The 14,988-nt window shown below is 41.0% G+C and overlaps 1 protein-coding gene across 1 annotated transcript; it reads left to right on the top strand.

Annotated features, from left to right (window-relative positions):
• Window positions 1-5,693: 5,693 nt before the first annotated feature.
• On the top strand, window positions 5,694-11,774 carry AHSG (alpha-2-HS-glycoprotein). Its single transcript, XM_009696038.1, has 7 exons — window positions 5,694-5,897; window positions 6,868-6,978; window positions 8,214-8,298; window positions 9,191-9,354; window positions 9,641-9,754; window positions 10,561-10,641; window positions 11,490-11,774. Exons 1-7 carry the CDS (start codon window positions 5,694-5,696, stop codon window positions 11,772-11,774), a joined length of 1,044 nt encoding a protein of 347 aa, XP_009694340.1.
• The last annotated feature ends 3,214 nt before the right edge of the window (window positions 11,775-14,988 follow it).

Genomic DNA, 14,988 nt, shown 5'->3' with positions numbered 1-14,988 from the left:
AACTGCTCTTGTTACTGACTGCAACACCAAAACATATAACAGAGGAATGCGGAAATGGGGAGGAAAATTTAAATCAATCAAAAACTTCACTAAGACAAAACATCTTACATAATCTTCCCACTGGGAAGAGAAGGAGAATAGACTTTCATGTAACAAATGCTAGTTATGTCACTTGATGTACTTCTGGAAGGCACTCAAGTATTTCAGTGGTATAGACAATAGAAGAGCAAAATAGAACAAGAGAGAACAGAACAGAAATAGACTTGGTTGGCTTTGTCTGGGAGAGGTGGTCAAAAATGTAGAATTTCTATTCCAGTACAAATTTCAGAATTCTTGACAACTTTTCATGCTCTTTCAAAAAAAAATAAAAAAAAGGAGTACAGTTTTTGAAAAGAAACTCCAGCAAATAAAATTTCTCTAAAATAATCCATACTAAATCTGGGATCTCAATTTTCAACACTCTCAATCCTGCTATATCTCCAGTAAATCCAGGAATTCTTAAATTTTTACTGACTGGCATCTGGTTTGCCTGACTCTTAGATTCCTCTAATGTTTTTAATAGATCTTTCTACCCAGTGATATGGAAACTTTTTGCAAAATTCAGTGAATTATTTCAGATCACAAAGTAAAATGGAAAATAGTTATTTCCATTTCACAGTTAAAAGAAAATAGAGATTAACAGATTGAGATTAGCAAAACTGAGTGAAAAGGAATATCTAGCTGGGCACCCAAAACTAGAGGCTCCCAAATTAGATGTCATGTCTGCACATTTTATTTCTCACAGTAAGAAATCTCTCAACTGCAAATACTATAGCAAACTGTGATACATGATCAGCCTTCCTTCTCTTAAGGACTCTCATATTTTTAAAAAAACAAATTTAATTAACATATAATGTTCTACTATTATAGTCAGTTAAAACTGTTCAGACTTCACAGGTTTTTCTGCAGTCTGAAATTTCTGGTATGGGGACACTAGGGGACGTGGACTGTAGTGAATCTAAGCCAACTTACATCTGCTGAAGATTTGCCCATGTAGTGGAAAGGGGCCAATAAGACCGTGCGAATCAATTAGTCTAATTTGTCTTGAGGTTTTTCTCAGACCTCTATGGGTTTTCATACACTTTATTTTAAAATGCTGATTATACTGTCATTTAAGGAAGCAATATGCTGCCTTGACAAGACCGGTCACTTTAACTACCTGACATTTTCCCTGCAGACATTTTTTTGCCTTAGTGTGCAGGTTTCCATGTAGATGATGGCTATATAGAAGACAGCCCTGATGTTCCAATATCTTGTGAACTCTATGATCCAAAAGTAATGTACTTAATCAAGTGTAAAGCAAGAGGTGATTAAGTTTTGCGGTACTGTACAATGCCTGACTGCTCAGAAATGCATCTTTTGATGTGGTGCAGAGAATTGGACCAGTTCTGTCTGCTTTACCAAAAAATGATGCTTTAGTAATCTGAAAAGAGAGCCTCAGAAATCCCCACAAGTGTTTAACTTTGATCTGAAGGTTTTAAAAGAAGATATTTATCTGTTTGCTTGTTTAATTTGTTTGAATTTTAAACTCAGGAAGGTGTCAACTTGACATCTTGCGGAAGCAATTCTTTGCTTTTTTCCCAGATGAGGTTGAGCAGGGGCAGCAAGTTTCCAATCATGACTACTTGTTCTAAGCATCCAACCAAAAAAAAAAAAAAAGAGAGAAAGTAAAGAAGAAAAGCATCAACTCACCTTTCCATTGTGGTTTATATGAATTATTAAGAACTGAGATTCAGTGGAGCCTCAGTTCTTGGGCACAGAATCAATACTATATTTTATATAACAAGGGCAGTAAACCCAGCTTGCTCTACTTCCATCACAGTGAAGCCTTGTCAAGTCTCAAGCAAGCTAATTCCCTAGGGCCAAAGTCTAACACTACTGATGTGAAAGGTGAATTGAGGTGGATTGAGGTTGATTGAAAACTGGCTGAATGGCTGGGCCCAGAGGGTGCTGATCAGTGGCACAAAGTCTAGTTGGAGGCCAGTAACTAGAAGTGTACCCCAGGGGTCAGCACTGGGGTCCAGTCCTATTTACCATCTTCATTAATGATCTGGATGATAAGGCAGAATGTACCCTCAGCAAGTTTGTGGATGACACAAAACTGAGAGTAGTGGCTGATACGCTAGGGGGTCGTGCTGCCATCCAGAGGGACCAGGACAGGCTGGAGAAATGGGCTGACAGGAACCTCATGAAGTTCAACAAGAAGTCTCAAATCCTGCACCTGGGGAAGAACAACCCCATGCACGAGTATATGCTGGAGCCCACCTAGCTGGAAAGCCACTTGGCAGAAAAGGACCTAGGGGTCCTGGTGGGCACCGAGTTGAACATGAACCTACAATGTGCCCTTGCCACAAAGAGGCCTAATGGTATCCTCAGTTGCACTAGGCAAAGCAGCTTTAGGGAGGTGATCCTTCCCCTTTATTCAGCTCTGGTGAGGCCACACCTGGAGTGCTGTGCCCAGTTCTGGGCTCCTCAGAATAGGAGAGACATGGATAGGAGAGACATGGACATACTGGAGACAGTGCAGCAAAGGGCCATGAAGATGATTAAGGTACTGGAGGGTCTCTCCTATGAGGAAAGGCTGAGAGTGCTGGGACTACTTAGCATAGAGAAGAGAAGGCTTGAGAGGATCTTAATGTATATAAGTACCTGAAGGGAGGTGTATATAAAGAACCTGAAGGCTCCAGGACCAGAGGCAATGAGCACAAACTGAAATAGGAAGTTCTGTCTGAACATCAGGAAGCACATTTTTACTGTGAAGGTGACTGAGCATGGGCACAGGTTTCCCAGAGATGTTGTGGAGTCTCTCTCCTTGGAGATATTTAAAAGCCATCTGGACATGGTTCTGGGCAACTGTGTCTAGGTGGCCCTGCTTGTGCAGTGGGGTTGGACAAAATGACCTCCAGATGTCCCTTCCAACATCAACCATTCTGTGATGCTGTGATTCTGTGAAAGACTTGTTCACTTCAGTGGGGTTGAGATGTGACCTTCTGTCCAGGAGCCCATGGAATTCAGCTCACTTTCTTGTGATGTAAGAACTATTTGCAGCCACTACTAAAGAACAGCTTTTTACTATGTCTCAGACATGAAAGAGAGAGAATAGATCTGCATTGAGTTCACTGAGAAGTTATTTCTGCAATTATTGCCCCTTGAGTGAGGGTGCCAAAAAAGGGCCAGTTGTGATGGGACAGAGGCCTGCAGGGAACTGACATCAGCAATGGCACTTCCAGAAGGGAATAATTCAGCAGATCTATGTCAGCCTGTATCCAAAAGGTAAAAGGCTCCTTTCTTGTATTACCTGTAGCTAAACTACCTGATTGCACTTTCAAACTTCATTTCCAAACATAAAACCCAGTTACCAATTTCCTCACACATACCAGGAGTCACCCAAAAAGTGCTAGCTGCAAACATTCTGCATTGCACTGAGCATTAGTAATCATGTGGGCGCATTTCTGATCCTCTGTATGCCAGCAAAGAAAGTTCATACAGTCACCAAGAGGGGACGATCTTGAGTAAGCCTATAGAGAAACTGAGAGGAGGTACAGCAGACTCCAGACTATTTCCTTTTTGTCCTGCTTGGTAAATGGAATACTGAAGGTAAGTGACAATGGAGACGGAAGAAAGAAGATAATAAATCCTGTTTGCTATTTGAGGTCTTAAGTTGTTCTTTGAAAATGGAACCTGAAGTTGACTGAACTGGGTTATATATTATATTTAGGAATACCTAGAGCTTGACTCCAGAAATGTTATAAATCCTACAGTATTTGCAACTCTGAAGAAGAGAAGATGTAACCTAAGAAACTAAGTAACGACCATACTAAACTTATAAATAATTGTCTAAGTCCTTCACTGTGGTAATTATATGTCACTTAGGTGAAAACCAATTTCAGTCTGCACCTGTTGGAAGTTTACCTCAATGTTTCACACCAGAAAAGGAAAAAGGGAATTAAAAGATTCACAGGTTAGAAACTGAACTGTGGGTTAAAAGTAAAGAGTAAAATACTATCTTTCTAAATAAATCTGCCATGATTCAAAAGATACCCACAAGGAACACTCAGAGTGTGTTTTTGGGACACTAAACCTTCATCCTTTAAGTGTTCCAGGCCAAAGTCAAGAAGACAAATGATCATCCACACAACAGAACAAATGCCAAACAACATCTCCTTCAAGTGAGGGGAAGAAATGAATCATGCTCAGAGCAATTTTTCTACTGCAAGAGAGAGGACAAGCCATTATTTTCCCAGAAATCTCTTCAACATGCAAATCCTAGTACCCAAAACTCACCTCATCCCACACAGCTGAAGCAAATAATTCCATCTTTTTAGTCTCTTCCCATTCTCCTTCTTCATCACTTAATCTGTCCAATTGAACCGTTTCTATTTATTCTGTTTTCCATGTCTCCAGATTCTAGAAGAGAGAGGCATGACCCAAGACTACTTTTTTCACAAATCTTTTAGGCTTGCTCACACTATCATGCAAGCTGAGAAATACTTATCTGAAGTGAAAACTTCTAAATATGCTGAAGTGCTCCTATTCATCTCAAATCTGCAGGTAATTCCTGAACTCCTTGAAAATGACAACAGAGATTCAGATATTTCAAAGCCAAGAGGGACCTTTACTATTCTGCAGCCTGATTACCACCATAAAATGGATCATAGAAACCTACTCTCAAATCCCTGCAGGAAAAACTTTTCTACTAGTTGACCTACAGTCTATCTAGCTAAAGTCATCTCAGTTTAAGTTAAAGATCTTAAATGCTGGACACATCATAGAAGCTATATTCTGCTCCATGGAACATTTTTGTTATCCAGTTACTGTTTTGTAAACACATAAACTGTGAACATAAATATAAGCTGGGGTCCAGCATTCCTGAGCATTTAAGCAGCTAATTTTCATCTACATTCTCCTTAAAATACTTTTGTGCCTTTTAGGATCTTCTGCCAAATCCTCAAATCTGTACAACATATTCCAGAAAATTTTCTACAAGATGTCTGCTTTGCAAAATAAAATTCCAGGAACTACTGAAGTATTCAGATTATTCAGAGAAAGAGCTGATGCAAAAGATTAGAAACTGTGCCTCATTTCCTATTCCAAATGAATTCAGTAGCAAAAGTTGCTGTACAACTACATTTACTGTTGAGTGTGATCCTTAGAACGGTTTCAAATTCCATTTTCTAAGTTGTCATGTTACTGATCTCACACTTTAGACTGGTGTCTGGTGAGATTTGGGCCCTAACAGAATGTGTCCTGTTTACAAGGAAGCTTAATTAGTGCTAGCATTGCTACACATTTAACAGGAGGGATCATATTCCTCTTGCATGTACTGTATTTGGTTGGGAGAAGAGTCTCTAAAAATTATGTTACATTTTTGCTGATGCTTTCTTCTTTAGCTGCTTTAGCAGACTTCGCAATATCCTACCTGATAAAATTTACTTTGGCCAATATTAATCGGTCAGCTTGATGTCCTAACATTTACTTTTCTCTTTTGTTGTTTGCAATGCCTCTTGGAACTGGGACAAATATCAGACATGCGCTCATGTGAAGTCTGTGGTATATACTATATAAAAGAGGCCCCAGTTCTAGCTACCTAGCTACCATCTGAACAGCATTCTTAGATCTTTATTTCTGAAAGTGACTGGGTTTCCTCAGGTGCCATGAAGGCACTAGCAGCTTTAATATTGCTTGTTCAGCTTCCAATTCACAAAGCAGTACCAGCAGCTCCCCCTGCTCCCTTGGGCTGTGATGACCCAGAATCTGAAGCAGCAGCTGAGGTAGCTGTGAGTTACATTAATGGCCACAGTCATCACGGATACAAGTTTGCCTTAAACAGAATTGAGAATATCCGCGTGCTACCCCAGGTAAGTGCAAAGCTTGCAGGCAGAGCATTGTGTTAACCTGAAGATGCTTGGAAATGACCAACAAGCCCTGCCAAGGGCTGTATCCTCACGCAGGGTAAATCAGCATGGCTCTGTTTATTTAAATGGAGCAATGCCACCTGGTAGCAGTTGAGAATCCAGGTCACTGGAATGTACCTCTCAGAGCAGAACAGATGGGGAGAGAGAAATGTGCAGATATTTTTGTACAATGCTAGAAATGGCTCAGTTTAAAAATGTAGCATGCTTGCTAGGGCAGATTATTCACAATGCTCATTCATGAGCCCAGTAGCTAATCTGGAGAAAAACTGTGAGAACAATCTTTGCGATGCAGGTTACTATTTATTGGCTAAATGCATACCTATCATAACTCCATGCTATTAGTGATTTTGTAGTAGGCATTAATTTTACCCAATATCCCACTGAGCTGACAAGGAAGCTGAATGGAAATAACTGTGGCTCATTTTCACTAAGATCTATTGCCATCATTGTAGGCATCTGGGAAAGCTGTAGAAACAATCATGAATACACTGTATGCAACCATTCAGAACCTTTGATTCTCTCAAAACAGTGAAATGGTCCCAAATATTAACACGACTGAAACTCCATGGTTGTTTTCTACTTGTTATGAGAGAGGATACCAAAGTCATTTACAAGACACTAAAACAGACATTAATGAGATCAGAAGTGTGCCCACAGTTTGGACTTTCCAAAATCTATGGGCCGGTTCCTTAGCTGGAAAAAATCAGTGTGACTATCTTGACTTACTCCAACTAAAAAATGGGTCCTGTTTTTTTTTAAGTTAAACAGTAAAGACCTATTGAGTTACTCTAGCGTATACCTGGAACTACCCAATGACACTCAGCAACAGAGACCACAGTACAGGCCCAGAGAAGAAATCTGGTGATGTTTTGTGAAGTAATTACTACAATTCCCCCTCTTTTTTTCCTTTCAGGGGCTGAATAATGACATAATATTTCTTGAGCTTGACTTATTAGAGACCACGTGCCACATTCTCAGCCCTGTGCCTCTTGCAAATTGCACAGTAAGGAGCTTCACACAACATGTGAGTATCTAAACACTACTAGCTCAATCCAAAGGTGCATGTTCAGTAGAGGCCAGGCTATCATCAGTTAGATTTCCAAGCAAATGTTCTATCACTGTAACAGCCTATAACCACCCAATCACTTGTAACCTCTTTGTTGATTTAGTTGCCTTCATGTCATGAAGGATTTCACTCCTGGATTTCTCTCATGTCCTTTTATGTGAAGAGGACAGATCACTGTCAGCATAACATCCCACATACAGTTCATGAATGCCATGGGGCCTTGTTCAGGGGCTCCAGATTCAGACCTCCGTGGTCAGCCCAGATATCACTGCCTCATTGCAAACTGTAGACAGGGCAGGTTGTGAATCTGTGCAAACACAACCTTCCCTGGGCTACATGTGGGGTGTTACTTAGTGAAGTTCCGTCGAGTCTAGCCACCTAGTCCTAGTCAAGACTGCAGAAGAGCTATTCCCTTCAGACAGCATTCTGCCTTCAAAGTAATTCTCAGCTGGAATTTACTGGCCTCAAATATTTTGTTCTTATGCAAGTGTGAGCCCACTGTGAAAAGCTTTCCCTAACCAAAGCAGTGGAAATGCTGTCTGAGTACAGGCAGCTCTGATTTCTAAGCAGAAAGCGGAGTGAGCAACTGACAATTTAAGCCTGCTGTTTCTAGAATGGGGCCCAATTCACAGAGCTCATGACTAAATTTGAATCACGATCCATCCCTGTATTCACCAGGGCTCAGATCCCATTTTCCATCCTGAGGGAAGTAACTCTAACTGTTCCCTCTTCCCAGTGACTCCAGCTTTGCCTTTGACATCTCCTCCCCTAATGGATCACATTGCCTGTGAGCCAGCTCACCCAAGGCAGCACACTCTGCCGTTACCATGGCCACTGACCAGCGGAGATGAGCAAGAATGTTAGCAAACAGCTCTGCAGAAGGTCTAATTCATAAGTATTCATATTCTTTGCTCTTTATGAGAGAGCAATCTGAACCAAATGTCCATAATCTGGCTACCCTGACACTTCTGATACTTCTGACATCCAAATTAGGATCCAAATTTTGCAGCTCAGGTCTGCCTTTTACAAAATGACAGACACCAGGACACACCTAGCAGCACCTTTGCAATCCGACTGATTTTGCCAGGAACACTCAGCCAGGATCTGTTCTTTTGAATTTAGTAATAGTTGCCCTTTTCAGAAATTCCTATTTATCTGAACGATGTAACCCTTTGATTTTTGTCTCTCTCTAGGCAGTTGAGGGTGACTGTGATGTCAAACTGCAGAAGCTGGATGGAAAGTTATCTGTACTTGCTAGTAAATGCCATTCACATGCAGGTAAAGACTTCGTTTTCTCGGTTTGAATCTAGAGGCTGGAGTATTATTATAGCAGTGGTTACAGTTTACTAGCTTTTCTGATTCTAAAAAGCTGTGTATAAATATGGTATAAAGGGTAACAGTTAATGGGTTTTCTAAACCCAGCTGTTTTGAAAGTAATGTTTTCCCCTTTCTGATTTCATTCACTTACAAACCCAGCCCTCTCTCTTTGCTCCTCTTTCCTATGACAATTAAGATATTATAAGACTATCTGGGGAGCAAGTCCCAGATTTGACCTAGAGATTGCTGGTACTGAGGCTTTTCATCGAGAGTTTAGCCTCAAGAATTTGATTCCTTGTTGGTCTGAATTTACTAGAGTTTGTTGATCTTCAGAGCCCCTTTGCCACACGCAGCTTATTTAATAAACCTGGCATTTTCCATATTGCCATGGGAAAGTGGAATCTCTATTCTGCATGCTCTGCACAAGACCTCTTTGGTCTGTACAAGATGTCTTCAGTACTAGTTTCAAAACTGGTGAGTGAATGAAATAACACACTCACGCAAACACAATTGCAGTAAATTAAAATATCTTAATTTTTCCACCATTCCTTGTGTGAGCTGAGACATCTTTTCTTTGGTGTGATGGATAGTTTGCCAGAAAGACAATTGATTAAAACCTGAGTAAGAACATTCAAAATGTGCTATTGAAGCCTACGGCACTTTCGCTTGCAGGGACTTGAATGGCAAAAGTGGTGTGAAATAGTGCCATCTCTTGTCTGCACTGCAAAAATTCCTTCCACTATAATTTGGGACAGACCATAAACCCAATGTTTTCTGACTCAATAGGTCTATAAGGCTTTTCAAAACAACCTACAATCTGATCAAAACATAATCTGTTTGGTTTCTCCTGCAGACTCAAGTGAAGATATTGTCCAGGTCTGCCCTGACTGTCCACTGCTGGCAAGTTTCAATAACACTGAGGTATTAACAACTGTTACAGCTGCACTCAATGACCACAACAGCAAAAGTGCTGATCCTTACCTCAGACTCCTTGAGATTGGAAGAGCCAAAATACAGGTAATTGCTAGAACTATGTCTAGCCTTCCTTTTAAACAGAATATTTCTTCTGTGCTAATTATGCAGTGCTAACTAGTTATGTTTGCAAACAGACTTAGCTTGCTCTAATTTGCCCTACCGAATTGCTCTTGATTTCCCAAGCATTTTGTGTCATTTTAGCCACAGGATTGCCTTTCACTTCAGTGGGAGATGCCTAGCTAGAAGTCACATCTGCCTTTTATCTTTTCTCAGCAGCTCTGCAGTTTCACAGTGCAAAGTCAGTTAAACAATTTTCTTGTTTTATCAGTATCACCCAGTGCATATTGTCTCTGTTGAGTTCGCTGTGGCTGCCACAAACTGCTCAGCAGAAGAAGCTAAGATTAATGTGAAGGCTTGTCAACTGCTGCCTGACGATCAGTCTGTAAGTATGCCAGCACATCAGTCCTCATCTCACCAGCTCAGAGGTAGAAAAGCAGCATGCTGTGATGCGCTTGCACTTGTGCAGGAATAGACCTTTGTGAGGATGAAAGTGCAAGAGTTGTATACCATCATGATATGCTTTTCAATATATAATTCCTAAAGCTGTATCACACCTTTTTCTTATCTTCTTTCTGAGGTATCTGGACTGAATCCTGATGTATTTGAATGTATTTTAAAAAGGCTTGAGAACCAAAGTGTCCTTAACACAAAATATTTTTAATTAACAGAATATATATTATTGTTTACTCTTCTTAACATGAGCACTTGAGAAAATCAGGCTCTTTGTACTGGACAGTACACAAACACATAACAAAAGGGCAGACTGCTCCACCTTCCTACAGTTTAAAGTGCTGCCAGTGTTCTTTGTTCTGATATATAGGCTCTTGAGAATTATACTGTATACTTTATCATGCTAAAATTGTTCTTTTGTTTCTGATGAAACTGAGTCCTAGGCAGTTTTAGTGGATGGGAACATTTTACCTAGATACCTATATATTCTTTCCCTCCCTCATATACAGACATACAAAGGATCTTACTCCAGAAGAATACAGGAGTTTCACTTATTTGCTGGTTATGCATTTAAACAGCTTGGATTTGGAGTCTAACAGACTAAAAAGCAAGCACTTTACTGCTCAGATAAAACATGAGAAGATGTAGTTATTTCTCAATGTAGTGAAATTAAAAATTTTAACGCAGATTTTCTCTATTTTATAACTATTTTCTCTTGACTATGTTATGCTTTACCAGAATTTTGGGTTCTGCACAGCCACAATGGTAACAGGCCCCTCGCAGGACCTCAGAGTGGACTGCCAGCTCTATGGACATCAGGTATCAATTCCAGATATTCCCCTCCTTTCCAGACAATTGTAGCCTACTAGTACTGTTAGATGCAACCACCCACAGTTTACCTCTTTCACTGTAGGCTGCATTAGCCATCTGTGATAACTTGAGTTTAACTTTGTATCCTAAAAACCAAGGTAAGGTAGCTCCTGATTATCCTATGGAATTCTGTGTCAGGAATTATGTCACCTCTGCCATCCATGCTTGACAGTTTGTCCTCCTAACCATCTGGGAGCTTCACATGTCTGGTAGGGCAAAGGGAACCAAACTCTGCTCAGCAAGAGGGATGGGGCATATAGATGTAGAACATAAATGAGCCACTGTGGTAGATTAAATCAGCTGGGGTTTTCTGCTAGTAGTCCTTAGATGTGACTGAATTCAGGGAACCTAACCTGCACTGCTGTAGTAAGAGGAAGGAAACATGTATGCACTGGATCTGAGTGCTCTCCAGGTATTTTAGCCTCCATTTGGTCTGAGAAGGGCTAGGTGGTGGTTGAATACTTCCTACGGACCAGAGCTCTTGGTAACACAATAGCAGTTAGCTGTCTAGGAGGTATATGAAATAATGACAGCTGGTCTTGAATGTTTTGCCAGCTGCAAAGTTCACATAGCATAGAATTTGGTGCTAATGATCCACCGGATATTAAAAATGTGTTCCTGGGCTCCTGTGTGTGCGTTCAAATGCAAATCAAACTTCTGTGATGGTCAGGAACATTTTGTACCTGGGTTGGAAGCCTGTATCTTGTTAGGAGCAGGGTACTTAGTAAGATATCAATGACCTGTATATTATAAGCCCCAAGTCACTAACACAAACACAAACTGTTTTTCTTTTCCAGCCTGGAGTTATCTACTCTCAACCAGGTCAAGATACATCAGCAGGTCTGCTGCCTAGTGTTGTACAAGGCTTCAGAAACCATAACCTCAGGCTTTCCCACAATAACCCTGTTGCATCTGAATCCAGCTCTTCAGAATTTCCTAATTCCATGCTCTCAGCAAAATCTGTAGCAAAGAGAGCAGTTGCAGAGGTTGCTCAGCATGACAAAGTGCCTCACCTAGTTGGCTTTGTGACACCTCCTCCTCCTCCTCCATGCCCTGGGAAGATTCGCCATTTCAAAATATAGGCTGTGTTACAGACATGGCAATACAGCTAATTGAAGGATCAGTGTGCAGCAGCAGCATCAACACACAGACTACAACATCATGTGCAAATAGGTGAAAACGCTTGACTCTGAGCCCAAATGAGTTTTACCTTCCTGAGAGCAGAGCCATGGCCAGGATCTTGCAAAGACCTGCTTCAAAATATAGGTGATTACAACATATAGCAGTTGTTTTGTCTACATACATGCTGTAGTTAAAATACAGAAAATTTTGTTTCAATGAAACTGTTGTAAGAGCTATACAACAGTTGTAGCTTTGTGATAGAAACACTACCCAAAAGGTTACTTCACAATAAAATATTCAACAGAAATGCTTTGGTACCTTCTATCTGTATATATTTTCATTTAGTTGTCAAGTATCTCCTTCACAGCATTATGAGTCATATTCTGGGCTTGATTTCAAAAACAGTAAGCTCCTGCACTTCTCATCAGCTTCACTGAGATGTGTGGGTGCTGAGCACTGCGGAAAATCAGGTCAGTCCTCTCTTTTGATCACACACCAGTAACACTAAAGAAGTGGCAGGAAAAAATGTATTTTTCCCTTCCACCTGTAGTGTTTCCTACAGTGTACCTACTTTTAATATTGACCAGAAGTACCTCAATACTTTTGGACATGGCATAAGAGCATCCATGTCTATGAAAAGAACAAAGAATCAGGACACATTCATTGCTGCGCAGGCTGAAAGCATCAATCCTTCCAGCCACACACATGTGTATTCTCTGTCTTCCAGCACAGACACAGGTGCAATATGATCATGGGGTACTGTACAGCCTGTGTGCATATGAGGGAATACCAGTTCAAGGGAATAAAAATATACTACAGACATGTATCCCATATAATAGGATCCAGACAGTGATGGCAATTTACCATTGTCCTAGCAGTCAAATCTTCCCCGAATTTCTGAGACATGTTAGAGGCAAAATCTATTCTAGGGAAAGCAGTAATAAGGGACAGGGGCCAGAAGGATTTTTACTGCCAGCCAGACTGGAATTCTGCAGGCCCGGGGGAGCAGTCTCAAAGACAGTCATGAATCTTTAACCAGGAACAGCACTTGCTACAAGATAATTATCATGCAGGCAGCAAAAGCTGCAGAACACATGTCATTTCTGAACTGTTTCAAATAACCTATCCTGTTCTCCTAGTTACAACCTTCCAGTATTCAGTAAGCAACACAACTAACATTTGTTCTTGGTGACAGTGCAACAGGTTGCTATACAGAAAGGTTCTGTTCTGCTGTGTCAATGGGGAAAGGAAAAGCCACAGGCACTTGCACCAGTGCTTCAACAGGGTGCATGGAGGGGAAAGAAAAAGGGAAATCAGCCCAGACTATGTAAGCCATAGTCTAACGTGATGGCAACTTACTGCCAGCAAGCTCTCCTCGTGAAGGCAGCAGCTCTCACGTATCAGGAACAGGCTGAGTTCTTGCAGGAAGGGTGTTGCAGGCAATTGCCCCAGCTACTGTCAGTCAGTTGCTCGGGGATTTTTTGCTTCTCTGTAAAGCAGTGACTCCAGTATGTACCCCATGCAGCCATTCGTTCAAAAAGTGCTAGTACTAAGCTGTAGAAATTTCTTGAAGTGGTAATGTAAGCTGTCTTCCCATCCCACTGCACAAGACACAGTACAGGATTTAATGAAATGGCTACTAATATGATCTGCATTACCATAACATCAGATACATCAGACTGAGTGTTTAACCTGCCTGGAGCAATTAGTTTTCCTAGCTTTTGTATTTTTTAAAAAAGGAATTGCCTTAATTAAACCATACAAATTGTCTTGTATATAATGAAGTGGCCACTAAGTTACAGAAGAAACAGCTTAGGAAATCCTCTAGGTGAGAGCAGGAACAGTATATTTATAAAAGAGATCCCTGCCCATGGAGATCTCTGAACTCCAGAAATGCTGCATTCTCTTGTTGCTTTTTCCAACCATGCAAAGCAAGTGTATGTAGCAGAACATCTGCAGCCTCCACACTTCACAGATGTTCTGCTACACCTGGATAACTACTCCATTGTTTCCTAAAACAGGGAGAGAAAAAAAAAATATCTCTGTGCATTTCAGTTAGTAGCTGCACCTCATCTTCTTTCTCCTTATACTTGCCCTCTTAAGGACACATTTCGCCCTCTTAAGGATACATTTTCCACAACTGCTTTGAGGCAGTCACTTTGTCTCCCCCCAGTATGGCCCGGTATTCATGCACCTGGACCTTAGTAACAGATTCAGCATTCAGTAAGAGATTCTCTGGGCAATGAGTGCTATGAAATGGCAATACATAAAATACAAATACCTCCCTCCCTGAAATGCAGCATGAATAGTTTTGTCAGGTCTGCATCACTGGCTGACAATGTTTTTCAGCTTTTTCAAACCCTGTTTTGCTAAAGCATATGTACTTCATGTGCTGCTTTGGCTGGACATGATCATGTTTCCCAGCTGTGTCCATGTTTTGAGGTCAGCTACTTCAACAGAGAAATTTTTTCCTTTCCAGCGGGAGGAAGAGTACAAAGAACAGAGTCAGGGATATAACAATTCCCCATTATAAGAGGCACCAACACAGCCAGTACTAACTGGCACCGATCTCCATAGAAATGCCATGTACTGTAAGGATAAAGAAAATGAGTTATTATCCTTTAGCCACAGGGGAAGCATCCCCAGGCACAAGGAACAATGTGAGCGAATCTGCATTGCTGCTTCTGCTGTTCCTGTACTATGGCTACAGCAGCATTTCTCAACAGTCATCCCTTGTATCCCTTCCCACCAGGATACAGTCCATACATTATCCCTCACCCAGAGTTTGCAAAACAGCTGGTGGCACATGAGGTCGCTCAGTCTAGCAGCCATGTGCCCCTGAGTTTTCCACCTTCGCCACCAGCCAAAGTCTGCTTAGAAGAGTTTCAGCTCCAGTCCTGTTGCAAGTCTTCCTGGCTGTATGTATAATCCCACCCAGATTTCTATGGATATTCCCTGGGATAGGTTCTGCTGTCTCCCAGAGGAACGTGTTTTGAGCACTTCTGGGCTAAAGAGCTGAGATTCTTTATACCACCAGTAAAAAACGTGACAATATATAAAATTTTTAAAACTCCGAACTTTACAGTAGTATTAAATAGAGACAATTATGTCCTTCACTTGCACTCTTAGCTGTGAACACAGAGACTCCCATGACAGAAAATGAGGGCCAGGGAA

This window comes from Cariama cristata, unplaced genomic scaffold (genome assembly GCF_000690535.1).
Source record: "Cariama cristata isolate BGI_N322 unplaced genomic scaffold, ASM69053v1 scaffold12822, whole genome shotgun sequence".
Classification (NCBI taxonomy): Eukaryota; Metazoa; Chordata; class Aves; order Cariamiformes; family Cariamidae; genus Cariama; species Cariama cristata.
Note: the sequence above shows the minus strand (reverse complement) of the source record. Positions and strands in the feature narration are given on the sequence as shown.

Coding starts and splice junctions, on each gene's coding strand:
- AHSG (XM_009696038.1), top strand. CDS start 5,694: ATGAAGGCACTAGCAGCTTTAATATTGCTTGTTCAGCTTCCAATTCAC. Junction 5,898..6,867: donor ATATCCGCGTGCTACCCCAG/GTAAGTGCAAAG, acceptor TTTTCCTTTCAG/GGGCTGAATAATGACATAAT. Junction 9,755..10,560: donor TGCTGCCTGACGATCAGTCT/GTAAGTATGCCA, acceptor ATGCTTTACCAG/AATTTTGGGTTCTGCACAGC.